The 26,959-nt window shown below is 44.9% G+C and overlaps 1 protein-coding gene across 7 annotated transcripts; it reads left to right on the top strand.

Annotated features, from left to right (window-relative positions):
• The first annotated feature begins 1,793 nt into the window (after window positions 1-1,793).
• On the top strand, window positions 1,794-25,959 carry PIAS2 (protein inhibitor of activated STAT 2). 7 transcript variants are annotated; one of them, XR_001413297.1, is made up of 14 exons: window positions 1,794-2,268; window positions 5,875-5,959; window positions 6,642-6,692; window positions 6,819-6,909; window positions 12,037-12,171; window positions 15,395-15,500; window positions 15,742-15,815; window positions 16,675-16,835; window positions 18,112-18,245; window positions 18,673-18,844; window positions 20,865-21,037; window positions 21,513-21,571; window positions 22,824-22,861; window positions 23,836-23,936. XR_001413297.1 is itself a non-coding variant. In XM_014953468.1 (13 exons), exons 1-13 carry the CDS (start codon window positions 1,797-1,799, stop codon window positions 24,034-24,036), a joined length of 1,863 nt encoding a protein of 620 aa, XP_014808954.1. In that variant the 5' UTR covers window positions 1,794-1,796; the 3' UTR covers window positions 24,037-25,959. The 7 variants fall into 7 exon arrangements, 5 of the variants coding, with proteins under 5 accessions (XP_014808954.1, XP_014808956.1, XP_014808953.1 ...); XR_001413298.1 differs by having other exon boundaries at window positions 23,862-23,919; XM_014953468.1 differs by lacking the exon at window positions 21,513-21,571 and having other exon boundaries at window positions 20,898-21,037; window positions 23,833-25,959.
• The last annotated feature ends 1,000 nt before the right edge of the window (window positions 25,960-26,959 follow it).

The following is a 26,959-nucleotide window of genomic DNA, read 5'->3' as shown; positions in this document are numbered from 1 at the left end:
GGCTGGAGCCCCTCTTCTATGAAGACAGGCTGAGAGAGCTGGGGGGGTTCAGCCTGGAGAAGAGAAGGCTCCAGGGAGACCTTATAATGGCCTTCCAATACCTGAAGGGTGCTGCTGGAGAGGGACTCCTTATCAGGGAGTGAGCTGATAGGAGGAGAGGTAATAGTTTTAAAGTGAAAGAGGGGAGATTCAGATGAGATATTAGGAAGAAATTCTTTGCTGTGAGGGTGGTGAGGCCCTGGGTCAACTTGCCCAGAGAAGCTGTGGATACCCCATCCCTGGAGGGGTTCAAGGCCAGGTTGGAGGGGGCTTGGAGCAACCTGGTCTGGTGGGAGGTGTCCCTGCCCAGGGCAGGGAGTTGGAACTGGATAGTTTTAAGGTCCCTTCCAACCCAAATCATTCTATGATTCTGTGAAGTTTTTTTCATCTGGCTTAATTCCCTGATCTGCCTTATTAAAAAAAACCCAAACAATTTTCTCAACATTAAGGGGGCAGTTCAGACATTTTTGGTGGCTGACTGGACAGTTCTGTTAAACTTCAGCCAAGATCAGATCTCACGTTAGAATACATGGGTGTAAACTCTGTAACTTTATAGTAAGGGTTAGGGAAAGTAAACCCAAAACATTGGCTTCAGAAGGGATACAATTCAAAATACAATGCCCGAAGCTTTAAACGTTGTTTAGTCAAACAATGCACTTTTGAACTGCTTTTCAAGATATCTTTTATGGTCCCAGATGTCTACTACTTCAATACCATCTGTTTGGGCCTTCATCTGCCAGTCCTTGAGCCTGGAGTTGGTACAGTAGAGTGGCACAGATGAAAGTCAGATGTTCTTTCATCTTTTAAACTTAACCTCCTTATTACAGTGGAAGAATCCCACAGAAATATGAAGTGGCTTAGAAGAATTCTGGACAATTTTATACCTCTGAAAAGAGAGCTTACTCACAAAAATGTGAGATGATGCACCTATGTTAAGTTACTTGTTTTTAGGAACAGGTGGAGAATATTACTTCTTGCGTAGTGGGCTTTATTTATTCTTATTTTAAAATGAGGATCTTTATGAAATTCACAGTTCAGTCCTCAGTCTTTCAAAACTAACTCTGATAAACTAACTCTTTAAAGACATCTTGCAGTGTCCCACAGTACCAGAAAGTCATACAAAAAGGGCAGGTAGTTTTCTGTGACATTCTGGAAGAATCAGTTACGTTGATTAAACAGTTTGTTTGTGTGATATAATTTATCTTTTAAAAAGTGTGCAGTTTGCCATCCTTTCAAGAGCAAAACCCGGTGTGCCTGTCTCTGTTCATGCGTGCATATAACATCCTGCCCAAACTATAGAATGTTTCAGAATAAACTATGCAGAACTTAAACAGTTGCTTATTTTATTTCTTAAAATGTGTTAGAAGACAGGTAGTGTTACTCATTCATCTGATTTTTTTCATTTTGTTTCATGAAGTGAGACAGGTTTTTGTGTTAGAGCTTGTGCTTCTATCTGTGAGTTAAGGTAACACTGCATGGATTGCAATAAGATGATGTTATTTTTGAGTATGAGAACAATTGGAAGTCTTTGAAATTAATAACACAACAAAGCTCTACCTTGATCCTGGACGGTTTTTGTTTCTTTGTTTTAAACTAACCATTCTTTTGTATTGGGTAAGGGAGTGGGTAGTATCTAAGATAGCAAGTGTGGAACTATAATGATGGAAGCTCAGATGCTTTATGATGCTCCTCAAAAAAGTCTGTTTGGGGTACTGTTGGTTCACTTGTGCTTATCTCTCTCTTTTTCTTTCTAGAATATGGTATCAAGTTTTCGTGTTTCTGAACTACAAGTGTTGTTGGGGTTTGCTGGACGTAATAAAAGCGGACGGAAACATGACCTCCTGATGAGGGCACTGCACTTACTGAAGAGCGGCTGCAGCCCAGCAGTTCAGATAAAAATTAGAGAACTCTATAGGCGCCGGTACCCAAGGACGATTGAAGGACTTTCGGACTTAACAGCCATAAAACCGGCGGTTTTCAATCTGGACAATAGTTCCTCTCCTGTTGAGTCTGACCTGGCGGTTGCTGGCATTCACCCGCTCCCTTCGACTTCCGTCACGCCTCAGTCTCCTTCTTCACCTGTCGGTTCCGTGCTCCTCCAAGACACTAAGCCCCACTTTGAGATGCAGCAGCCGTCCCCTCCGATTCCACCCGTTCATCCTGACGTTCAACTGAAAAGCCTCCCTTTTTACGACGTGCTTGACGTGCTCATAAAACCTACAAGTCTAGGTAAGTGTTTAATTCCTGAAATAGGTGTTGCTCATGACTGCTAAGACCAGACTTAAATAGCTTTTTGCAGCTGGGAAAAGGTGGAAACTCCCTTCCTTTCTCATCCCTACCCTTGCCCCGTCTCCACCACTAGTCCCCAAAAACCACACTTCAGAAAATAGTGTTCTCTTCTGTAAATATTATATGAATAAAGATCTTTATCTCTTAAATATTAAATAATAGAGTCATTCAGCTGGAAAGTACCTACAGTGGTCATCTAACTGCCCAAGCGCTTCAGGGCTGACCAGAAGTTAGAGAGTAATAGTTAAGGGCCAAGAGTAACAGTTAATTGTCTAAACATCTCATAAATACGGACGGTCTTGGGGCATTGACCATGTCTCTGGGAAGTTTGTTCTGGTGTTTGACCACCCTCTCGGTAAGGAAGTGCTTCCTAATACCTACGTTGAACCTCCACTTTTGGCTGAAAGATTTGGAGCTGAAGTCTCTGCCTGGTACAAGTGAGGTACATCTACCAGGGCCAACAGGAAAAGGGTTCCAGGGTCAGAAATTAATTAGTTGCAACAAGGTAAAGAGGGCAAATTCACTGGTTTGTTAGTTTAGGCTTATTTCACTGCAACAATTCTGCAAGTTTGGACATCTGGCACTGAAATGGATACTTTGTGCAGCAAAGTTCAGTGTTGTATCGGATTAGTGAAGGTTTCTCAGCCCATGGGTCGTTGCAAAACCATATATTTAAAATACTGAGTTGATGTTTGGCTTCCAAATAACCTGAAATCTCACTTCAACTTCCTCAGATGCTCTACTCTTAAACATATTTAATTATTTGGAATAGTGTTGTTTTCTGTCTTGAAATTCAGCCTGTCACGGAATCACAGAATTGTCAGAGTAGGAAGGGACCTCTAGAGATCATCTGGTCCAACTCCCCTGCCAAAGCAGGGTTGCCCAGAGCACATCACTCAGGACTGCATCAAGGTGGGTCTTGAAAATCTCCAGAGAAGGGGACTCCACGACCACCCTTGGCAGCCTGCTCCAGGGCTCTGCCACCCTCACCATAAAGTTCTTCCTCATGTTTGAGTGGAACTTCCCGTGTTCCAGCTTGAGCCCGTTGCCCCTCATCCTATCGCTGGAAACCACTGAAAAGAGTCCGGCTCCAACATCCTTCAACCCACCCTTTAGGAACTTGTAAACATAGATGAGGTCTCCCCTCAGCCTTCTCCAGACTAAAGAGCCCCAGCTCTTTGAGCCTTTCCTTGTAAGGGAGATGCTCCAATTCGTCCATCATCTTAGTTGCCCTACGCTGGACTCTCCAGTAGTTCCCTGTCTCTCTTCAACTGGGGAGCCCAGAACTGGACGCAGTCTTACCTTATGTGGTAGAAAATGTTCCCGAACTGTTTAGTAATATTTTTTTGAAATGCTTTCAGCCTTTTGCAAGCTCTTTGCATCCTCTTAAACGTTTTAGTTTCTTAATAGAGTCTTTTAGGCTGTAACTTGTGCTTTCATGAGGCATATACTGATGCTTGGTCATCCTCCATCGTAGAATCATGGAATAGTTTGGGTTGGAAGGGACCTTAAAAACCATCCAGTTCCAACCCCCTGCCATGAGCAGGGACACCTCCCACCAGCCCAGGTTGCTCCAAGCCCCCTCCAACCTGGCCTTGAACCCCTCCAGGGATGGGGCAGCCACAGCTTCTTGGGGCAACCTGGGCCAGGCTCTCACCACCCTCACACCAAACAAGTTCTTCCCCACATCTCATCTCAATCTCCTCTCTCTGTTTGAAGCCATTACCCTTCATCCTGTGGCTCCTCTCCCTCATCAAGAGTCCCTCCCCAGCTCTCCTGGAGCCCCTTTAGGGACTGGAAGGGGCTCTAAGGTCTCCCCGGAGCCTTCTCTTCTCCAGACTGAACCCCCCCAACTCTCTCAGCCTGTCCTCACAGGAAAAGGGCTCCAGCCCTCCCAGCATCTTCGTGGCCTCCTCTGGACCCATTTCAACAGGTCCATGTCCTTCCTGTGCTGAGGACTCCAGAGCTGGGCACAGTGCTCCATGTGGGGGTCTCACCAGAGCCTCTTGTTATTAGGAGTAAGGATTATCTAGTCCTGTAACAATCATGTCCTCTTAGGACATGGGTGAGGGGGACAAGATTAATTTAACTGAGTACTTGCTTGCCTTCAAACTCTTTCCAGAGCATGGTACTTGGAGGTAGCAGCAGCCAGAGCAACAACTCGGATCTGGGGAACTGATATGGAAGAATGGCTTGATGTAGAAATAATTGGCCCTTCTGATGTTGAAAGGTTAAGAACATTGTCTGAAAATCACTCCAACATGGCTTCATGTGGAAATGAGGCTTTATATAAGACTTTTAAATTGAGATGGATATCTTACAGTCCCAGTTAGTAGGCTTGGGTGATTGGGACATGGAAGAAACAAGTTTTTTTATGTCTGAGAATGAAGGATTTGGACCAAATAGGTCAGAACTAGGAGTATAGTCTACTTCACTGTGACTCTTTAAAAGAGATGGATGTAGGTATTCTTTTACACTAGTATGAGAACACAAGAGCAGGTGTAGGTGCGGGGTTTAGTTTTAACCCACACTCAATTCAGTAACAGACGATTTCCTTGACCTTTTGAATGCATGCTTAAGGGTCAAATTTTGAAATACAAAATGCTGTCTGTGGTGTGTGTATGTAAGTGTGCAATGTAGCTGTTTTAAATTGTTTGAGGAACTTGGTTTGTGTATTTGTTCCACTTGGGTTCTGTTTCATGTTTGTGTCCTTTGTGTGCGTGTATGTTCTGGGCATAAAGACAATGTTCTGTAAACATCAGAGTGTACAAGACAATGTGGCTTTTCCAAATTTGCCTGGTTTAGTTGTGCTGTTTCTGCATTTGTCCTCCTAGCTGGTTGTTTTAAACTCTTGGACAAGTCCAATCTACCTTTATTTCAGGTCAAGATTTCTAACTTCTCAAGTGGAAATAAAGAAGTAATATGTACATATTATGAATGTTTAATACTAAAATATTACTGCTTGCCATCACTGACAGACAAGTAGGATTCTGATATAAAAGCTGTATTTACTTTTTTTTTTTCCTCCAAATGCTGATGAGGGGTAATTCCCAGACTTGGAGTCTTCTCTGGCATTAGGGGTGGTGCTCCCTTCCTTCCTCCCCAAAGGCTGAGTTACCATTCCAATTGGAATTCTGGCTGTTCCACTAATAACTTCTGGTGCACGTTCTCCTCTTGTAGTACCTTAAAATAGTTGTAAACATCTTCTCTGTGATCCTCTTTTCATCAGGTATCCAGTGTTATGTTTTGTTGTGTGTTCGTTTGAACCTTTCTCCCGTGGGAGGAGGGATTATAACGCGCCTTGCCAAGCTGCTTTAGCGCTGAAGTGTAATGTGATATTAAGCCAGCTGAATATAGTTGAATGAATGATTTGTTCCATTGCTTTCCTGTTGACAGTTACATGCAGCTCAACCCCCAATTTGATTATATTAAGTGACTTATGCCTCGTTCCAGGAAAAACTCAATTGCAGATCCTGTTTTAATCAATGACTTTAATCACCATGGTTAAACCTCTTTTGTTTCTCGTCTCTTTTTTTTTTTCTCTAGTACAGAGCAGTATTCAGAGGTTCCAAGAGAAGTTTTTTATCTTTGCTTTAACACCTCAGCAGGTCAGAGAAATCTGTATTTCCAGGTAAGAACGGGGTTTTTTAGTTCATTTTATGCCTCGCATAAGCTTGCAGGTGCAGAGTGATAATCCTCACCGAAGTTAACACTGAGTTTATCTGTTCTGTTCTCATAGAATGGTTTGGGTTGGAAATAACCTTAAAGATCATCCAGTTTGAACCCCCTGACATGGGCAGGGACACCTCCCACCAGCCCAGGAGGTTTCCTTCAGTAGCTACCAGGCACAGAATTTGTGTGTGGGTGGGGTAAATCCTACCCCACTGAAGAGTTAACAGTTACTCGGTTCCAAATGTTTGTGACTATTTAGGGAGGTGGTAAGGTTTTCTTCCCTGCATCTTTCCTGGCTGCAGGAATGGAAGGCTGCTTTTATCTTTTGTCCCAGGGTTTGTGTTGTTGCAAGACCTAGGGTGCAAGCCAAGAGAATTCATAGGGTTTTTTCCTCTCTGGCAACGTCGTATTTTATTGTTACTATAAACTCTTGACAGGAGGTGCTGATCCTAAAGTCCTGCTTGGCTTGCAGGAGCTAAACAGCGGTGTCGCTCGTAAGGCTTGTTCACAGCTCAATAAAATTAAAATGAGAGCAAAGTTTAGTGATGTTGGGGTGCGCCTGCCAGTTTTTTCTGCATATGACTGGAATATGAGATCTGCTGTCTAAATGGGCGCTTCTCTTTTTCTTTCTCTTGTCACAGGGACTTTTTACCAGGAGGCAGGAGAGATTACACAGTCCAAGTCCAACTAAGGTACCTTTTTAATTGTGTTGTTTTATCACTTCTTAATTAGCCAATGTAATATGAGTCTAGATGTTTGCAGGGACACATGAATATGGTGACACTTGAAAATGACGCTTTCTCTTTTTGGGGCTGTAGGTTATGCCTAGCAGAGACAAGCTGCCCTCAAGAAGATAATTACCCTAATAGTTTGTGTATTAAAGTAAATGGGAAGCTGTTTCCATTGCCGGTAAGCTTGTCTGTTTGTATTTGTGGCTTCTTTGTGACTTTTTGTGGTGTGGGATTTATTTTTTTTTAATTTTTTCTTTCCTGTAATGTTAGCTTGTTAAAACAATTGAGCTGTTTACTGTTATCACTCAAATTTCTCTAGTTATTAATGTTAGGCATATGGTTTCTATGTTTGCTGTGTGAGATAAGCCATTACTACTCTTAATTAAGTTATAGCCACTGCATGGATTAATTGTGTTTTAGCCACCTATAGCAAGTTGGCAGTCATACACTCTACTGGTTTCTGATATTGGAAAAATTAGTATGGAAGCAGGGTCACCTCAAGGCTTGGATATATGCAAAAAGGGAAAAGCGCACTCTTTATTGGTGGAAAGATCTCTGCAATGGGTGTCTGTCCAATAGAACAGAGAGAAACTCTTACACAACCCATTCTGAAGTAGTTCAGAAGCTATAGAGGATGGAAAAAGTAGTAGTACAGAGTTTTCTTTCCTGGCAGCAGGTTTGAAAAGTGCTGTGTGGAGAGAGGTGTGAAACCTCCTGTTCAGAATGTTCGTCACCTTCTCAGTGTGTCAGATGTGTTGTCCTGTACCCTCTCTCCTGCCATATACAACCACAACTGCTTTTTTTGTGGCCTCTACTCACCTTAAACAAAACTCTTGAACTTCTCTTCACCTTACTTCTTTAGTCATTGCATCTCTGTTCTTCCCTTACACACTGAAGACAGATGAGATTTCTTTCCTGTGTTTTCTAGTATTTTTTTTTTCTGCAAATGCCAGTTTTGTTCTTTGTGAGGAATGAGGATTTTCTCTTTTTTTTCTGCAGATTGTCTTCCTGCTTCAGCAGGGGAGTTGGACTAGATGATCTCTGTGGTCCTTTCCAACTCTAAAATTCAGTGAAATTCAGTGAAATTCCTTTCTTTAAGCAACCCACCCAGAAGAATTTGGTCTGATGTTATCCTGTAGACATCAGTCTGCTGATTCTCAGTCTTGCTAAAATAGTTTACACCCTGCTGTAATATGTTATGCTGCCCATTTTGTGCATAACATATACCAGTCTTAGCAAAAATTGTTTATAATGTTGGGTTATTGCTTTCCTGTAGATCTAAACCCTGTAAGTTTTTCCTGTGCATCATAAGATGATTCTTTAATCTGTTCAGCAGAAACTTGAAAAAGTGAATAAATGACTATGGTCTTGGCAACTTCCTTTCCTCTCCTGCTTCAGCTGAGCTGGATGATAAATATAGTCTCAGTCCAAGTGCTCCTGCAAATAGATTTTGTTGGTTTGGTCCTTCACTGTCTGCGTCTCTCTGGTGGTTCCTTTCTCCTGCAGGAAATGCAAAATAACTTCTTTTCCTCAGTGACTGCTATTGTCCAACTCAGTAGTATTGCTGTTAGATAACTGATCAGTGATGCCAGCCTCTGTTGCCAGCTTGTACAGTTCTGAAGTCTTCTATCTTTCCCTGGTGTAGCAGTTCATGCCTTTGCAGATGCCTGTAAATCCTTCTTGGTCATCTCCTTGGCTGCCATCCTTACTAGAAACTTCAGAGAATTGCTGTCAGTGTGCCAGCAGTGCTGCGAGTTGTGCCAAATCATGGTAGCACAGGGTTTTCTTGTCTTCCTACAACTATCTGTGTCCTCTTACAGTGTCTCTTCTGACTTAAAAGGAGTAAATGTAGAGCCTTTCATTCAGTTGTCATGGCAAGTAACAAGGATTTTACCCGTAATGCACTACAGGAGGTGGCTCTTCTTTTGACTTCTCTTATAGGCAAGACAAAATGCAAAATTCCAGAAAGGTAGTCTGTTTTTCTTCTCAGGGAACCCCCATAGACCACTGCAGGTCTCTTCCAGAGAACAAACCCAGATATGTCAGGGCAGGTTGGAAATAGCCAGATAGAAGGGCAATCCCTCTTTTCTGTTGATAGATTTTTCTGGCTACAGCAGATTCCACCTACTAATATCGTTCTTGCAAGAAGCATGGAAGACTTAAACACCCAAATAACATTGCCGTTTGCTGGCCAGTAGTATTGGCAACCTAATTAAACAGTGCTAGACGATGCTGGTTGTGACAGGCAAGCAGAGTGCTCTTCTCTTGAGTCCTGTAAAAGAAAAAAAAGTTGGGAAATGTAAGAGGAGTTGAATCCTTGCTCTCTTGAGAGCAAGGCAGCTTTGTTTTAGGTTGGAGACCAGCAGGATTACTGTGGCTGGGACAGTATGTGTGGAAGTACTCTCCTAAATATTGTGGGGATGGTGTGTTTGTCCACATAAGCTCATTACAGAGTCACCCTAGTAGGGAAAGGCCTAGTAAGGCAAAGCAATATGCTCTGTAAAAGGCTGCAGCTGCTATGTCTGATTAAAGAAATGACAAATCATTCATTCCTTTTAATGTGAAACTGTTACCTGTATCTCTGCTGCCTCTGCGGTGATAAAGCACACATGGTTCCTGAGAGCTACTGGGACACTCATCTAGGGTGATGTGTGAGCCGATGCAGGCAGGACACAGGAACAACCACAAAACCATGGATTAAGGGCAAAGAACAATTTAATGTCAATACCTCATGGATCGGGGAACCTCTGAAGCAGCCCCCGGGCAGAGGCAGGCAAGCAGGGGATGTCGGCACTGTGGAGCCAGAGTCCTTATTAGCATGAGAGTCCTTGTTAGCAAGGGAGTGAGGGAGCGAGAGTCCTCCCACCTGCTGCTTGAGCCTGTATTTCAAGGATTCAGACAGGCAGAGTTTTCTGCTGGGCTTTGATCTCTTCAGCAGCAGGGCAAGCATCTCAGGTACGTTTAATAAGGTGTCCCTGAGTCCATCCCAGGCCTATGTTATCTGAGTGCAGATGTTCTTCTTGTTGAGCACACAAAACTAAGCAACAATTAGTGTGATAGATGTGTTTTCCAGCACCCCACACCTGAGTCACTTGAGCATATTTACAGTCCTCCTCGCCAATCTTCCCTTACTTTCCTACAGGTGACAACCATGTTGGAGAGAGTTCTTCAGCAATTGTTGTCTGCAGTTCTGGCCTGGCAGACCAGAGTCCCTTTTCTGTCACTGAGCAACAGTCCTGTCTGAAATTAAAAAAAGGGCTATGGTGGCACACAGCCAGGGCTTGGTTGTGAGGTGAAATGTATGGACTAGGCTTTGGAAACCTTGGAAAAGATGTCACAACTGCTGAGTCGTCCTTGGATTAAAGGCAGTGACTTGGTCAGCAAGTGGAAGAGGCTGTTTATTTCTGTTTTATTATTGTCGGACTTAGCATCTTCCAAAGTGACTCTTTTTCCAAGCACTAGGCTGTGAATGTGAGTGTTTATCTGGGTGTAAAAAAAAAAAAAAAAAAACAACCCCCAAAAAACCAACCAAATGAATGTGTGGGTTTTCAGCATATCCTTTCTGGGAGAGTTTTCTGTATAGAATAACACTGTCCTGAACCAGATGAAATCTGGCAGTTGGTTCTGTGCAAGATGTAGGGCTGCAGCCTCTTGCTGGTGTCCTCCTGGTGCTGGGTGAGTGTTTTTGCTGGGTGGACTGTGCAGGGTCTGCATGAGCTCAGAACGGAGATCCCTGGAGTTCCTGCTGCAGACAGGCTTCCTTTCATAGCGACAGGAACAGGGAGAGGGGAATAAGCTGCTCCTTCACGTAGCACAGGTGCCTTCTGCTCACGATACGCTGGAGAATGGGTGCTTGCCGAGAAGCAAAAGGGAACTGGATGGCTCCCGATTCAATTTGCAAACATACGGGAAATAAAACTACAGAGAAAAGCTGTCCAGTGCTCCAGGCCTGGGGCAGAGTGGCTGGAGCTGCCCGGCAGAAAAGGACCTGGGGGTGTTGGTTGACAGTGGCTAAATATGAGCCAGCAGTGTGCCCAGGTGGCCAAGAAAGCCACCAGCATCCTGGCCTGATGAGGAACAGCATAGCCAGCAGGACTGGGCTGGTGGCTGTCCCCCTGTACTGGGCACTTGGGGAGGCCCCACCTTGAGTGCTATGTCCAGTTTTGGGCCCCTCACGACAGGAGGGACATTGGGGTGCTAGATTGTGTCCAGAGAAGGGCAACAGAGCTGGTGAGGGGTCTGGAGCACAAGTCTTGTGAGGAGCAGCTGAGGGAGCTGGGGGTGTTCAGCCTGGAGAAAAGGAGGCTGAGGGGAGACCTTCTCACTCTCTCCAGCTCCCTGAAAGGAGGGTGTAGCCAGGGGGGGTCGGTCTCTTCTCCCAAGGAACAGGTGATGGGACAAGAGGAAATGGCCTCAAGTTGCACCAGGGGAGGTTTAGGATGGGTATGAGGAAAAATTTCTTCACGGAAGGGGTTGTCAAGCCTTGGAAGAAGCTGCCCAGGGCAGTGGTGGAGTCACCATCCCCGGAGGTATCTAAAAGCCGGGCAGATGTGGTGCTGAGGGACATGGGTTACTGTTTGTCAGTGTTGGGTTGGTGGTTGGACTCGATGATCTGAAAGGTCCCTTCCAACCATAACAATTCCATGATTCTATGAAATTCTTCATCTAAGCTGAAAGCAAGCAATATCTAGTTTATTTTGTTTCTGCAGACAACAGCAAAGCCCACTAGCTCTTAAATACAGCTGATATTCCACCTACAGCCCTTCTTCAGGGCTGTGACAGAGTACAGGTGACAACCCCTCGCTAAAGGCGCTGTGTGTAGGTGATGGGAGGCAAAGTGGGCACCAAAGAGTTGTGGGGCTCTTGGAACAAGACTTTGTTTCTTAAATAGAATCAGTGAAGTGTTTTCTGGGTGTGGAACACTGAACTAAACACAGCAAGTCATGGGGAGTTGTCACTAAGGCTGTTTCCTTGTGATGTTCCACTCTCTTTCAGTGGGATGGGGACAGAGAAAAGGGAAAAAGCATCAAAATTGCTTTTTATTCTTTCAGTGAAATCACTTGGACTGTGTTTTCTTCCACCTCTTGAGCACTTCCATAAAACCACTTTAAAACAGAAAATGCTTTAGAATCGTGGTAGACTTATGCTATAAGACTGTTAAAGACTGGTGTTTCTTAGAGTAAATGTTGAATTTAGTCTTTAGCTTTACCTGCTTCTTGTAGATGTGTTTGAGTCTGTTTTGGCAGGTTTCAGAGTGCAGCAGGGAGACTGGGTAACACTTTCCTTCTCCTTTCCTTCTCCGTAGGGATACGCTCCGCCGCCAAAAAATGGAATTGAACAGAAGAGACCTGGACGCCCCTTGAATATAACATCTCTAGTTAGGTTGTCGTCAGCAGTGCCAAACCAGATCTCCATCTCCTGGGCTTCGGAAATTGGAAAGGTAAACTTTATATTCTGTAGAATGTGGAAAAAGTCTTTAAAAAAGAGACAGGCATTTGCTTTTGAGGTTTTTGTGTTTTCTAACCAAGTAATACTGATTTGTTTTACAAAATCAATTTTTATTTCATAGGAAGAATGGGGTTAATGGCTATTTCCATCTCTCTTCTTTTGAGATTTGTTTTTTTTTAATATGAAAATGGCATCTCTGTGAGTTGATTTAAAATTGCACTTGCTAATAAACCAAAACAGGGGTGGAATTTCCAGCTCAGAAAGCTCTTAAATGGCAGGTAGCTGGGAAGGGTTTACTGGGGGATGTCTCAGGCTGTTGGTGGCAGCTGTTTCTGGGATTGGATCTCGAATGTGCTTGGTTGGTCCATATTGTGTGGTGTGTGTTTGCAATGTAGGATATCTAAGCAGTGTGTGTTTTCATGTGAAGGAAGAGTATTCTGGAAGCTTGGGTGACTTGAGGGAAAAGTGACTTAATGTGGGGAAGGATGGAGAGCTCAGGGGTTAAAAAAGAGAAAATGGATGCCTCTTCATTATGTAATGCTAAACTTCATGGAAGCTGGAGTTGGGGAAAAGAGTGGACTTCAGGTGGCAGGAGACAAAGGGAGTGGTGACTGTTACTTTTAGTACCTGCAGTTGTTAATCAGAGTTGAAAAGCAATTAGCTTTTAAAATGGCTGCATGGCTGTTTAGAAATCCCCTTATGGATTTCCTAAGGAAAGAAAAGGAGGGCATGAGGAACTTCTGAATTCTTCCTGAGTTTAAATAGCTGTTGCAGCAGTCCTTTCAGCTGTTGGGAACTCAAGAACTACATATTCCTCTATCTGTGACCAGTTGTGTAAATCCTTCTGGATTCAATTATCAGAGTAGCTTAGCTCGTATTTCTTTCTTCATAATCAAAAGCTGCGGACCAGAAATACCATGTTTCAAACTGAGTCTCCAATGTAACTGAAAGAGGGGAGATTGAGATGGGATCTCAGGAAGAACTTCTTTGCTGTGAGGGTGGTGAGACCATGGTCCAGGTTGCCCATGGCTGCCCCATCCCTGGAGGGGTTCAAGGCCAGGTTGGAGGGGGCTTGGAGCAGCCTGGTCTGGTGGGAGGTGTCCAATGATCTTTAAGGTTCCTTCCAACCCAGACCATTCTATGATTCCATGACAAACTTTTATATACTAATTAAAATTTTAAAAAAGAAATCGGAGAGAAAGCTAATGTCCAGAAAATAAAAGAAAGGCAGTGCTGACAGAAAAGGATTTTTTCCAAAAACAGAGGTGGAGGAAAAGGTCTAAGCTGTTGCTTCCCAATCATGAAGCACAAGAATCTTACCATGATGGCAGGGATGTGTGTGGTCCCGGCCTCTCCTGCTGATGCCTGCCTTCTTCCTCCCCTGTATCTGCCCAAATATCCTCTGCTGGAAGAAGATGAATTGGAGGAATTCCCCCTTGCGCCGAGAGGTGAAGTGGGTTCTTCGGTTTAATGTTGGTGCTCTGCTCTGAACGTCAGAACTAGCTATCCATCCTCTAAATGAGAACCTTGGGGACTGTGTGGAGTGTCATTGGCCTCGCATCGTTAAGGTACTTGACTGATAGGGGAGGGTTTCTGAGCAGAGGAGGCAGTAACTCCACAGAGCTGGTCAGACTTGAGCCTCTAGAATTCTTTCTGCAGGCAATAAACAGTGCAATGTATGGTCATTCTTTAAGGAAGAAAAATACCTCTTTTTCATAATAGTTTCCCATGCATTTAGATAACTTTGCTCATCTAAAGAGCTGGGTGGTAATGGAGGAGGGGAAGCATCAGTGTTCTTGTTTAAAATTCCCATGCAGTACCCAGGCAGTACAGGGGCCACAAGAAGGTGGCTGCCAGGGAGTAGAAATAAGGACTCGCAGGTTGTGTTTGTTATACAGATGAAACCATTATTATTCTGCAGTAGTAGGACTTGCAGAATTTTCTCTTCATTACTGACCTTGAAGAAAGAGCGAACACAGAACAAAAGGAACTGGCAAACGGTGTGAATTGGGGAAAAGCAATAAATGCTGGGAAACGTGGCCAACCTCAGAGGAGGGGACATGGTGTAATTATGCAGTGGTTTGGGTTGGAAGGGAACTTAAAGATCATCAATTTCCAGCGCCCTGCCCTGGGCAGGGACACCTCCCACCAGACCAGGTTGCTCCAAGGCCAGGCTGGATGGGGCTTTAACGCCTCCAGGGATGGGGCAGCCACAGCTTCTCTGGGCAACCTGGGCCAGGCTCTCACCACCCTCACACCAAAGAAGTTCTTCCCCACATCTCATCTCCATCTCCCCTCTTTCAGTGTCAAACCCTTCACCCATGTCCTATGGCTCCCCTCCCTGATCCAGAGTCCCTCCCCAGCTTTCCTGGAGCCCCTTGAGGGACTGGAAAGGGTTCAAAGGTCTCCCCTCTCCAGGCTGAACCCCCCCAACTCTCTCAGCCTGTCCTCACAGCAGAGGGGCTCCACCCCTTGGAACATCTTTGTAGCTTCCTCTGGCCCAGCTCCAAGAGGTCCATGTCCTTCTGCTGTTGGTGGCCCCAGAGCTGGAGGCAGCCCTGCAGGGGGGTCTCCCCAGAGCGGAGCAGAGGGGCAGAATCCCCCCCCGGCCCTGCTGGCCACGCTGCTGGGGATGCAGCCCAGGGTGTGGGGGGCTTTCTGGGCTGCCAGTGCATGTTGCCAGCTCCTGTTGAGCTTCTTACTCACCAGTAAGGCTTGGCTTAAAACTGCAGAGCAAGTGAAAGGGAAGGTACAAGGAAATCTGTGCAGCTGTGTCACAGTTGAAGGTGTTTTGTTTGCACCTGAAGGAGCATTCTTCTTTTCTTCTGTTGCATCATTGTCTTTGAGTTCCCCTCTAACAGATTGGCACTGAAAAAAGGGAAGGATTTAGGAGACTAAGGTGAGACGTTCCTAAAGACTAGATGCATGAGAAGGTGTCGCCAGTGTGAATCATACTTCCAAGAAAAAGAGCCCGGGTTGTCTCTTGGTTGTGGAGTTATTCTTCCTGCTTAATGCGCAACTCGAGGAGGACAATTGGACTTGATTAGCAGGAGATTTCTGGCAGACTGTTGGCCTCTTGCGCAGCAATGAAGTCATCTGTCAGTGCTTTTCAAAACTATTAAAAATCGGTTTGTTTTTGTTTTTACTGTGTAACCTGTTGTGATAGTGGCAGTGCTGTTTGAAATCCATATTTAATGGTTAATTGCTCTTTGTAGAATTACTCCATGTCTGTGTACCTCGTTCGTCAGCTCACTTCAGCGATGCTTCTGCAGAGGTTAAAAATGAAAGGTATCAGAAACCCCGACCATTCCAGAGCACTGAGTAAGTCCAATTAATTTGCATCTCTGTACTTTCTGAGGGTGGTTGGTGGCTCTTTAAGGCCAGAACTGACAATACTTGGGGGATTCGTAGCATTCTGAAAAGAAACTCCATGCCCAGAGTACTGTTGCTATGAACTAGTTTCCTAGATGCTTAGCTTCTTTAGATAGCTGGAAATAAAGTACGTGTACTGGCCAATTAAGATTAGTTTTTTAAATAATGACATTTGAATTTATTTTAATAGTCAAAGAAAAACTAACTGCAGATCCTGACAGTGAGATTGCCACGACTAGTCTGCGCGTGTCTCTGATGTGTCCTGTAAGTATGGCTGGAATTTACTGTACACAGAGTGGTATTTTTGGCTTTAGTGCGGGGTTGAGCTGCTTGGAAAAGGCCCTGCTTTAGGAACTTAACTGGGTTTTGGATTATACTGGTTAATTAAGTTAAATAGTGGGGAGAAGGGCGCATCTACACGATTGTCGCAGCATTCAACCAGTTCTGTTTCAGAACTGAGAATGTGCAGTCAGAAACAAGTTGCTACTTGTGTATAGGGAGCCTTCAGAAAGACTAATCTCCTGTAGTGAGGCACTGAGACTAATTAGGCAGGGTGACAGAATATTTAAGGATACAGTGATTAAAAAAACCAAAACAACCTTCAAATCTTGGAGGTATTGCTTATCCTGCCAGATACTGGAACAAACAACAAAATTATCAAGCTAAGGCTGCCTCGGGGTTTCTCTTCCCTTATGTTCGTGACTGGTCTGTTAAGCTAAATGTTAAAATGGGTATTAATCTGAGTAATAACTGGAGCTCACAAAAACCTTTTGAAATATTTGGCTAAAAGATAAAAAACGTGGCTCAAAGAAAAAGATAGAAGCAGGTGCTCCAGTAGGTCTTTTCATAAGAATAAAGTCCTAGAAATAACACTGATGCAGGTCGATCAGAGATATTTCTAACCTTTTTCGACGCGGTGAAGACTTTGAGGATGGCTTTACTCTTCCTCTAAGTGGGCTGTGTGTGCTTTGATAGCCTGGGTTTGCCTGCAGTGACCTTAGTGCTGGGCACCTCTGCAGTGAGGAGAGAGAGTTGCTGCACCTGCTGGCTCTGGTTTTGGTGTTAGACATCTAGGGCTACTTCTGTCTGCTCTTGTGACGCTCTTCCAATTCATCTCCTGCAGCTGGGAAAGATGAGACTGACAATCCCATGCCGGGCTGTGACTTGCACACACCTGCAATGTTTCGATGCTGCTCTTTATCTTCAGATGAACGAAAAGAAACCGACCTGGATCTGCCCTGTCTGTGACAAAAAGGCAGCTTATGAGAGCCTAATATTAGATGGGTAAGAGATGGGGTTCTGCAGATTACACAGTTACTTAAAACTTTTCATGATGTATTTAATAGCTACTTTTGGGGCTTAAGATTTAGCCTGTTCATACTATATTTTTTGTAAAAAAACTTTAGACTGGGAGAAACCATTAGACTCTGTTAAACTCTGTTTCCCATGTAGGAAACAAAGTAAGATTTTCTTCTAACTGCATCATCCAACTCTGGAGCCTTGGTAGATTTCCTCTGGAGAAATCCAAATGTGACATCTAGGGATAGGTCTCCTTCTTACATGACCTAATCTCTGAAGCTGTTAACCTTAAAATTTAACTCCTTTCAGTCAAGTTTGATGTTGTTTAGGAGGATGATTTCTGCTTCTGTATGGAAATCACTGAATTGCAGTAATGTTGGAGTGCAGTGTTGGAGGTTGGGATACTGTTAGTTTTTGGTGTCTGTGAAGGCTGTGATTACAGGGTTTCAGGTGAGATGAACTAGGGAGAGTGCATGCAGTGGGTCGAAGGTGATAATAATTAACTTTTCCTCTGTGTCTCCTTCTATAGAATCATAGAAAGGTTTGGGTTGGAAGGGACCTTCAAGACCATCCAGTTCCAACCCCCTGCCCTGGGCAGGGACCCCTCCCACCAGACCAGGTTGCTCCAAGCCCCCTCCAACCTGGCCTTGAACCCCTCCAGGGATGGGGCAGCCACAGCTTCTCTGGGCAGCCTGGGCCAGGCTCTCACCACCCTCACACCAAACAAGTTCTTCCCCACATCTCATCTCAATCTCTCCTCTTTCAGTGTCAAACCCTTCCCCCTCATCCTATGGCTCCCCTCCCTGATCCAGAGTCCCTCCCCAGCTTTCCTGGAGCCCCTTGAGGGACTGGAAGGGGCTCTAAGGTCTCCCCGGAGCCTTCTCTCTCAGCCTGTCCTCACAGCAGAGGGGCTCCAGCCCTCCCAGCATCTCTGTGGCAGCCTCTGGCCCTGCTCTAACAGGTCCCTGTCTTTCTGCTGCTGCTGGCCCCAGAGCTGGAGGCAGCCCTGCAGGGGGTCTCCCCAGAGCAGAGCAGAGGGGCAGAATTCTCCACCCCCTTGCCCTACTGGCCACAGTTCTTTTGATGTAGTCCAGGGTGCAGTTGGCTTTCTGGGCTGCCAGCACACGTTGCTTGCTCGTGTTGAGCTTCTCATCCATCAACACCCCAAAGTCCTTCTTCTCAGGGCTGTTCTCAGTCTTTTCATTTAGAATAAAAAACTTCCTTTGGAATTAAAATGAAACAATTCCACTTTATTTTTCAGGCTTTTTATGGAAATCCTTAATGAATGTTCGGATGTGGATGAGATCAAGTTCCAAGAAGATGGCTCCTGGTGCCCCATGAGGCCAAAGAAAGAAGCTGTGAAAGTCTCAAGTCCACAATGCACCAAAATAGAAAGTATGTCTGTCTGGGTAGCAGTTGACAGCAAATTCACAAAAAGTCTTGGAGATTTAGTTGTAGCTTGGATAATGTGTATGGATATTGATGGAAGTTTAATACTTCTAACCTTTAGAGCTAAATAGAAAGGGTTGTATCTCTAAAAATGTGTGTTTTGGGCCTTTGTCTTTGCTCTTTATAATAACAATTAAGAAAAAGATGTTCTTATTTTAGGTCATTAAGCAAGATTAAAGCTTGTGCTTTAATACTCTCAATGTGATAGAGAATACTAATAAAAGAGTTCCCTGGACCATAACATTGTCTGTAGTGGCCAGGAAAATGCAACTAAAAAATCCTAAATCAGGATCTGAGTCCCTGCTTTTGTTGCAAGTAGAAACTGTTGTCAACAACCTTTAAAAAACAGTGATATTTTATTTTTCTCGTTCAGGTTCCAGTGTTGTTACCAAACCATGTTCTGTGACAGTGGCCAATGAGGTAAACAAGAAGAAAGTTGATGTTATTGACTTGACAATAGAAAGCTCTTCCGACGAAGAGGAAGACCCTCCTGCCAAAAGGAAGTGCATATTTATGTCTGAAACGCAAGGGAGCCCAACCAAAGGGTTTGTCCATTTTAAAGTTAGTTGTTATTCTGTAATATCTCAGATAAACTGTGTGTAGACACACGGACTTGTAACCTCTCTTCGGGAATCCAGCTCCACGCTTCCATAGGAGGATTTCTAGGCCCCCCCTTGCCCAAGGTTGTATTGATACGGTACCTCTGTACAGGCAAAATGCTATTAAATAGTTTACATCTCACAAAAGACTTGTGGTGACTGTTGCTGTGTTTGCAGGGATCTTTCTCCCTAGAGAAGGAAGCTGGTTAAGCTAATGGAGAGGATTCTCCCGAGAAAGCAGATCATGCTGAGTGGAGGAGCTTTAGGCATTCTTGCTAAGTTAGTGTCATCTGAAAGGCTTTTGTCTTGCTCTCTGTTACACCCTTTATTTAACCTGCCAGGAAGTGAGGCTGCCTTGTGTGTTTCATCCATCCTGTCAGTCTTGGAAAGGAGAGTCTTTGCTGTTTTGAATCAAGATGAGCTTTTCCTCCATCTCTCTGTTAAGCTCCAGAATGTCTTGGACTCTGTTTGCCGTGGTTGTCAGTCAGTCCTGCACTTTGGTTAGCCCATCCCACAACTTCCCAAGTCCTTTGCCAACTGCTGTCTTTGTGGTCACACCTGACTTGGCCACAGGCTTAAACAACTTCTCTACTATTGTCCCTTTTTCTGTCTGTCACAATCTGTGCAACTTGGCTGTGGTGGCTTCCATGAAGTTCTTCCTCTTGGCCTGGAGGGGGAGAGTGACACTCTCCCATGTCACCACCTTCTAGTTCATGGCTTATTAGTTGGTGTTGCTGTATACGTGAGGTGTGTGTCTGTCCCTCAGTGTGGCAGCTTATGTCTTGCACTAAAATAACTGTAATAAACCCAAACCCCTTCTGTTCTGCCAGCTCTCGAAGTGATGAGCAGGCGAACCGTGTCTCTAGTCCACAGGAGTGTGTGGTCTTTGGTGAGCAAATGGTTGCTCATCTTCAACTTTCAGCAGTGGTAGTGAAACGCTGCTGTTTTTTGTGAGGATTGTGGAGGAGTCCTTCTGCAAGACATTGTTTCTTATTTTTTTTATAAGAAAAAAAAGCTAGAAATATATCTCTTTGTGAAGTTTCAGAAGGCACCAAGAATTTCCTTCTGTGCTCCTGTGTTTGTTTGAGATGGCCAGCTACAACCAGTTTTCTTGCCTATCTGTGACCAATGCATTTCCCTTATTGTCCAGGTACAGAAACGGCACGTTTTCATTCTTCAAATCCAAGTCAAAGCCAGGCTTTTGGGGAATAGCTTATCTCCCATCAGTAATGTTCCCTGAATTCTAGTTTTGGCAAAAACGTGGGGTGTCTTCCTATAGGCCGAAGCGACGTAGGTTTAAGTAGAAGGGAGGGCCTGAAATCCAAGCTTCTAAAATCAGGGGTCACATAAATGTTGGGCTGGAGGGAGCAATGCTGAGCAGCTGGGTGTGGGGCTCTGGGTTTTTTCCACCTGATTTGGAGTTTATGGAATATTTTATGTGTGTGGCTGGTGCCTGAACGCCTGTGGTGTCCTCTTTTAACAATTCTGTGAAGTAGTCAAGCAGAAGGTGGGGATGCAAAAGGGTTTTAACTGGTTTGTATGTTCCTGGAGAGCTGAATGTAGCTGGGGTTCAGGCTGTGAGTAAAGCTGGGTTGGATATTTAACTTCTACAGGTGGTATCTGTGCTCCAGGGGCTGAGTAATGCTCAGTTGTGCCCTTGGCATGACAGGTTAGAACACAGCAAGAGTTTTTGTGGAGAAACTGGAAACAAGCACATTTCTGGCTCTGAAGGGTGGGCTGTCACAAACGACTCCAGCACTCACTGTACTTTGTTTTAATGCCAGCGTGCTCGTAGGTCACAGTCACTGTTGAGAGCCAAGATACGGTCATTTTATCATGAAGACTGTTACGAAAGTGGAAATTAGAGTGGAAAGCTGTGTAGTGAGTAGTTGTGCTGTAAGACAGTCGCCTTGTGAAGGCGAGCACGGGGCGGTGCCTGATTTCTCTTCTCTTGACTAATGGCCAGGTTGTCTGTAATTTCCCACGCTGTTCGAAACAGGGTTCTCATGTATCAGCCCTCTGCTGTCCGGGTGCCCAGCGTCACCGCCGTCGACGCCGCCGCCATTCCTCCCTCACTCACCGACTACCCAGTACCATTCCATCACCCACCAATCTCCAGCATTTCGCCCGACCTGCCAGGTAGGTGGTGGCTGGTTTTCACCTCTGTTTGTGTGACAGCCTTATTCGTTTGCGGGGTGGGTAAAAGCTGGAGAATCGATAAACTGTTGTATTATTTTTGTTTGTTTGTTTGAACGGCACAAGGCTCTATGCGTGCTGATGGGATGTCTAGACAAGTCCAGTACAGGCTGTCTTTTTCCAGTTTCGCAACAGCGTTGCGTCTGGGGGTGAAAATTGGCATTTTTGGAACAGCAGCCAGTAAATGCTTCTCGCTGCGTTCCGTTAGATTTGTGTGTAAACGTCCGGTTGTTCCGCGTGGTAGAGATGAGGGAGAGCAGCTGCTTATTGAAGTTAGAGAAGTGATGGTGCTGGCTCATCCCAACCCCAGGCATTAATTGTAGCTGTGATTCTAGCGGTGCTCTGTTCTAGACTGTATGAAAAAGGTTAAGGTGAGCTACAATATGTAAGCTGACCTCTATCGACTTTCTTTACCTAGACATACCCTAAATGCCTATGATGTATTCTTCAACCCTGCTGCTAAATATCAGACAAAAGGTGGGGATACTGATTGTTTTCTATCCTGGCTCCTTGAAAAGAAAACTGTATTTGAGGGGGCTCTGGGGGTTTCTCTTTGCCGGCTGTAACGAACCCAGAGCACACAAAATGGTGACTTGTGGTGGCAGGTGTCACATTGGCCTCCTGTACTTCCCTCTTCCTCCATTGCCTGTCTCCATTTCTCCCCTGCAACATCTCTGGGTTTTTTCCTCTTCTTTCAGCACCAGTTTGGCAATGGGATTGCCCTTGTTTCTCTGTTCATTTTGCTTCCCTTACCGCTCCCTCCCTCCAATTCTCCCTTGTTAAGAAATGCTCTGTCTTGCCAAATTGGATAGAAAGAATGGAAGTCTAGAACTGTTTTGTCCATCTCAACTGAAGTTCTGGAACATGCGAAAACACAAGAAAATGGTAAATTCTCTAAAAGCAGCTGACCTTGAATCTCCTTCATAACTTTTCTCTAGTGGAGAAGGGGAGGAGAGATGCCACTGGCCAGAGCAGATTTGGAGGTGAGGGAAGAGGGAGGGAGGAAGCTTGCCATTTCTTTCCGTTGACATAGCAAACACAAGGCCAATATTTAGAAAAGAACCAAAAAAAAAGCTGTAATTTCTCATTGGTTTCACAATTTTGAACACCTTGCCGTAAATGCTTACACACCAATGGTGTACAAGAGGCACACTACTTGTCACTGCTCTCGGAGGATATACGTTGAACTACTTGTAGTTTCCTCTTCTTCATTCCTTTTATTTGTCTAGACACAAAACGGGGATGATATTAGAAATGTTTCCTTATTGGCTGCCCGTGGGTGGAGGAAGAGACCTGCTGCTTGTTTTTGGACTTGTGCATGTTGTGACTTTACTTCATTCCAGCATCCTTAATGTGATGACACTCTTCATGTCCCAGTTTGGCCAAGTCAGGTACAATATGCAGTGACACTCGCATTATGAACCAACAGCTCCAAATGGCAACCTCCATCTAAGCAACCGCATTGAACCACCCTGCAATACCCAGTGAATAATATGTCATTTTGTCATCCTCATTCTTAAAAAGAGCCACTTGTACTAGATAACTCGTTTCGCTGCTGCCTGAAGTAGCCATTGAGAGTGGTGTCACAGTGGTATATTCCATTTAGAAACTCTGTAACAATCGCAAAATCAGTTCTACGACCACAAAAAAAAGTTCCTTAAATTTATTGTGTAGGAATAAAAGGAAAGACTCATTAATTTATTATCCTTCTCCTCTTTTTTTTTTCTAGGTCTGGATTTTCTTTCCCTAATCCCAGTTGATTCACAGGTATGTTTCTGAACTGCTACGGTTTTTGTGACATAGTGTTTGAGTAACTGTTGGGGTGCTGTCGTCATCTGTACGGTGTTTGCTGTCCCCGTGATTAGACCCAACCACAGACCAGGAAAACACATTTTCCCAGCAAGAGGTGGCAATGAAGATGTGCTCAGGGAGGATGCAGTTTAGCCTCACTGTGATACATCCAGGCTTGAAACTCACTCTTTATTGTTTGCCTTTCTAAAGTGGATATTGCACCGGACAAACTTGAGCATACCCATCATGTGAGGACAGGCTGAGAGAGTTGGGGGGTTCAGCCTGGAGAAGAGAAGGCTGTGGGGAGACCTTAGAGCCCCTTCCAGTCCCTCAAGGGGCTCCAGGAAAGCTGGGGAGGGACTCTGGATCAGGGAGGGGAGCCACAGGAGGAGGGGGAATGGGTTTAAAGTGAAAGAGGGGAGATGGAGATGAGATGTGGGGAAGAACTTGTTTGGTGTGAGGGTGGTGAGAGCCTGGCCCAGGTTGCCCCGAGAAGCTGTGGCTGCCCCATCCCTGGAGGGGTTCAAGGGCAGGTTGGAGGGGGCTTGGAGCAACCTGGTCTGGTGGGAGGGGTCCCTGCCCAGGGCAGGGGGGTGGAACTGAATGGTCTTTAAGGTTCCTTCCAACCCAAACCATTCTATGATCACAGGCAGTGAATATTCTGTAAATGTGAATATTTTTTTTTTAATAATCATCCTGTGGTCCTTAATGCACTGGGAAATGCTGAAGCTAATAAGAGAACAAAAAATAAAGGGGGAGGATGAGGGGATGGGCTCGTGGCTCCCATCTTGGCTTGCTTACTCGCCGGTTTGCAGAACTTGGGTGCTTGCTCCGCATGCGTTAACGAGGTTCTGCTGTTTTTGTGCTGGTTGTAGGGAAGATGTATCTTCAGAGCATACATTTCCCTCGTGCAGTTAGTCTCTTCATTCTTCGTTGTTTGTTTCAAGCAGTACTGTCCTCCTATGTTTTTGGATAGTCTCACCTCAACCTTAACAAGCAGCACGCCTGGCAGCAGCATCATCACCTCCACCAGCCAGCAGGAGAGCAGCACGCACGTTAGCTCCTCGGGCAGGAGCGAGACGGGAGTGATAACCAGCAGCAGCAGCAGCAGCGGAGGCGGCAGTGCTCCGGACATCATCTCGCTGGACTGAAACCAGGGGTGGCCCCTGGTGCTGGTGGTGGTGGTGGTGGTGGTGGGACACACTCCAGGAGACATCTCGCCCGACAAGAGCTGGCCACTCCCACTTCTGCAACTCCAGCATCTTGCAAGTTCGTTCTGGTAATTTATTGAAAGGATTTGCCTTCTGGAAAACGGAGTCTGTTCATCTACACTAGGAACAGAAGCGATGGATTATTATTTCTTTTGTTCTTGCTCATTAAATAGCTGGTATCAAAAAGGCCCCTTCAGAACATGCTTTGATGTCTTCAGCTTGTTCTGGGGAAACTGACTCTTTTTTGTTGTTGTTGCTAGGTGGATTCCACATGTGGTCTTTAATTTTATTGTAAACCACAGCAATAATGTAAAAACAAGTAAAAAAAACTTTTTTAAATAATAAAAAAAAAAAGGCACTTAACCACTCTAGAACAAGAAGAACAACCTGGGCAAAGGTGCAGAAGTGTATGCATTGGTGATTCTTTTGATATTTTCACTGGGGCCTGTAATAAACTTCATTTAAGACAATGAAGCTTTGTGAAATAGCCATGACTTGTGTTGTAAGTCTCTTGTTCCCCAGTTCCCACTGGGGGGGATGCAGGGGAAGCCTCTGTAAATGGGATTATTTTGGGGATATTTGTTGGGGGGTTTCTTCCTCATTTTGTGTTTTTCATAAATGCAACAAAATCCTAAGCTGTGACTTCTTCCTCTTCATGTTCTTTGGGCTGGGGAGGGGACAAACTATGCAAACCCTGCATTACACCATCTCTGTGCTGTCAGGTCACAACTCGGACAAGTCTCCACCACCAAAACCTCCAAACTATGCACAGTTGAATTTCTGGTTGGATAACTTTAAGAATGAATAGAAAAAAAACCCCACAAACCAACTTTCAAACTCAAATTCCGATTATAAAGTCCTTAGTGGCCCTCTTTGAAGCTACCACCCCTCAGCAGATGACCGAGTGAAATGTGTGCTTGCTTTGGCAGCTGTAAGGAGACAACACAGGGATTACTTTCTCCTACATAAGATTATTTTGTAGGATCTTTTGCTCCCAGCTTCTGTCACTTCTTCTGCTTGGGAATACCACCCCCTGCCTTGCCCTGAGGGCGGCTTGGCTTTTTGGAAGATAATCCACAGTATTCCCACCAAACTGGAATTATGTGTTTAGGGCTTAATAATGTTTTGTCCCCCATTCCGTGGCCTCCTAATTGTGGCTTTTCTAAGTCAATGGGAACAATTTCCTCCCCTTTTATTCCTCTGATGAATTTTCGGTGTCTCCCCTGTATGTGGAAGAGGTAACAGACCAGGAAAACAGAGTCATTTCCATAATGCTGGAATAATGGTATTGTCTAAATATGTTGACAGCAGATTTTCCAAGTGTTGTGTTTCTGTTGAGTAACTGTATTTGAGATGATTCCTTAATTAGGAGCTTTCACTTTTTTTTTTCCTAATTTTCTGTTCCTTCTTTCTTATTTCTTTAGTTAAATGTCTGGTGCTTTTTGCCTTCCATTACTGTGACAGTATTTGAACAAAGTACACGGATGAGAAATACGGAAGCAGGATGTGTTGTATCTCGTCTGCCCCGTGCTCCCACCTTTAATGCTGTGTTACTGTTCCTCATTGCATTTTTTTTTTTTTTCAGTATGATCTTTCACAGCAGTCTTTAATTCTTATGTTGCTCTTGGTATCGCATCCAATCTTCTCTTTTCCTTATGTTGAATTTTTTGTACCTGTTAAGGATCATTTTTTAGCATGATTTATTTCCAATAAAGTCATGCTACTCGTGGAGGTTTATTTTTTTCCTAATGGCTTGCAGCCCGTCAGTGCTTCCTGCATCATGATCGCAGAGTGACTCGAGCTATAAATAGAGTGTGGAGACAGAGGTTCCAGAGTCATGCTGAATAAAGCCTTTAAAACTGATGGTTGTTGCTGAGATGCTGTTTGTACCCTTAACACCAAGCTGAAGCCTGGCTCAGGCAAGTGCTGAACTGGCCTGCATCAGGAACAGTGTGGCCAGCAGGACTGGGGCAGTGACCATCCCCCTGTACCAGGCACTGGGGACACTGGGGAGGCCCCACCTCGAGTGCTGGGTCCAGTTTTGGGACCCTCATGACAGGAGGGACATTGAGGTGCTAGATTGTGTCCAGAGAAGGGCAACGGAGCTGGTGAGGGGTCTGGAGCACAAGTCTTACGAGGAGAGGCTGAGGGAGCTGGGGGTGTTCAGCCTGGAGAAAAGGAGGCTGAGGGGAGACCTTCTTGCTCTCTCCAACTCCCTGAAAGGAGGGTGTAGCCAGGGGGGGTCGGTCTCTTCTCCCAAGGAACAGGTGATCGGACAAGAGGAAACGGCCTCAAGTTGCACCAGAGGAGGTTTAGGATGGACATTAGGGAAAATTTCTTCACAGAAGGGGTTGTCAAGCCTTGGAAGAGGCTGCCCAGGGCAGTGGTGGAGTCCCCATCCCTGGAGGTATCTAAAAGCCGGGCAGACGTGGTGCTGAGGGACATGGGTGAGTGGTGGCTTTGTCAGTGTTAGGTCGATGTTTGGACTTGATAATCAGAAAGGTCCCTTCCAACCTGGACAATGCTGTGATTGTCCCCTGTTAGTAGTTACTTATCAGGGATCAGTTATGGTTGTGTTCTTCAGCTGTTTTGGGCAGGTGTTTTGCAGCTGCATTTCACTTTAAACCTTGACAACTGCAAACTTAAAGTCACTTGAGCCTCACCCGTTTCGGAGAGAGGATGTTGGAGGCTCTGGTGTGAGGCAGGAGTTCAGGTGAACAGTGCAGTTGTCCTGCAGCACGGATTGCACCTAAATGAAGATTTGGTTTATTTTTCCTTCAACAGGTTGTAAAACTCATCAGAATATTTGTCTGAGAAATTCTAACATGAGAAATGTCTTGGAAGAAAAGGTTAGATGACTTCT

The sequence above is a fragment of the Calidris pugnax genome, unplaced genomic scaffold (assembly GCF_001431845.1).
Source record: "Calidris pugnax isolate Ruff unplaced genomic scaffold, ASM143184v1 scaffold260, whole genome shotgun sequence".
NCBI classification, from domain to species: Eukaryota; Metazoa; Chordata; class Aves; order Charadriiformes; family Scolopacidae; genus Calidris; species Calidris pugnax.
Note: the sequence above shows the minus strand (reverse complement) of the source record. Positions and strands in the feature narration are given on the sequence as shown.

Bases quoted from the DNA above. Each gene is read 5' to 3' on its own strand.
- PIAS2 (XM_014953466.1), top strand. From the start codon at position 1,797: ATGGTATCAAGTTTTCGTGTTTCTGAACTACAAGTGTTGTTGGGGTTT. The intron at 12,172-15,394 runs GTAAACTTTATA...TGCTCTTTGTAG, and splicing joins GGGCTTCGGAAATTGGAAAG to AATTACTCCATGTCTGTGTA. The intron at 21,038-22,823 runs GTAGGTGGTGGC...TTTTTTTTCTAG, and splicing joins CATTTCGCCCGACCTGCCAG to GTCTGGATTTTCTTTCCCTA.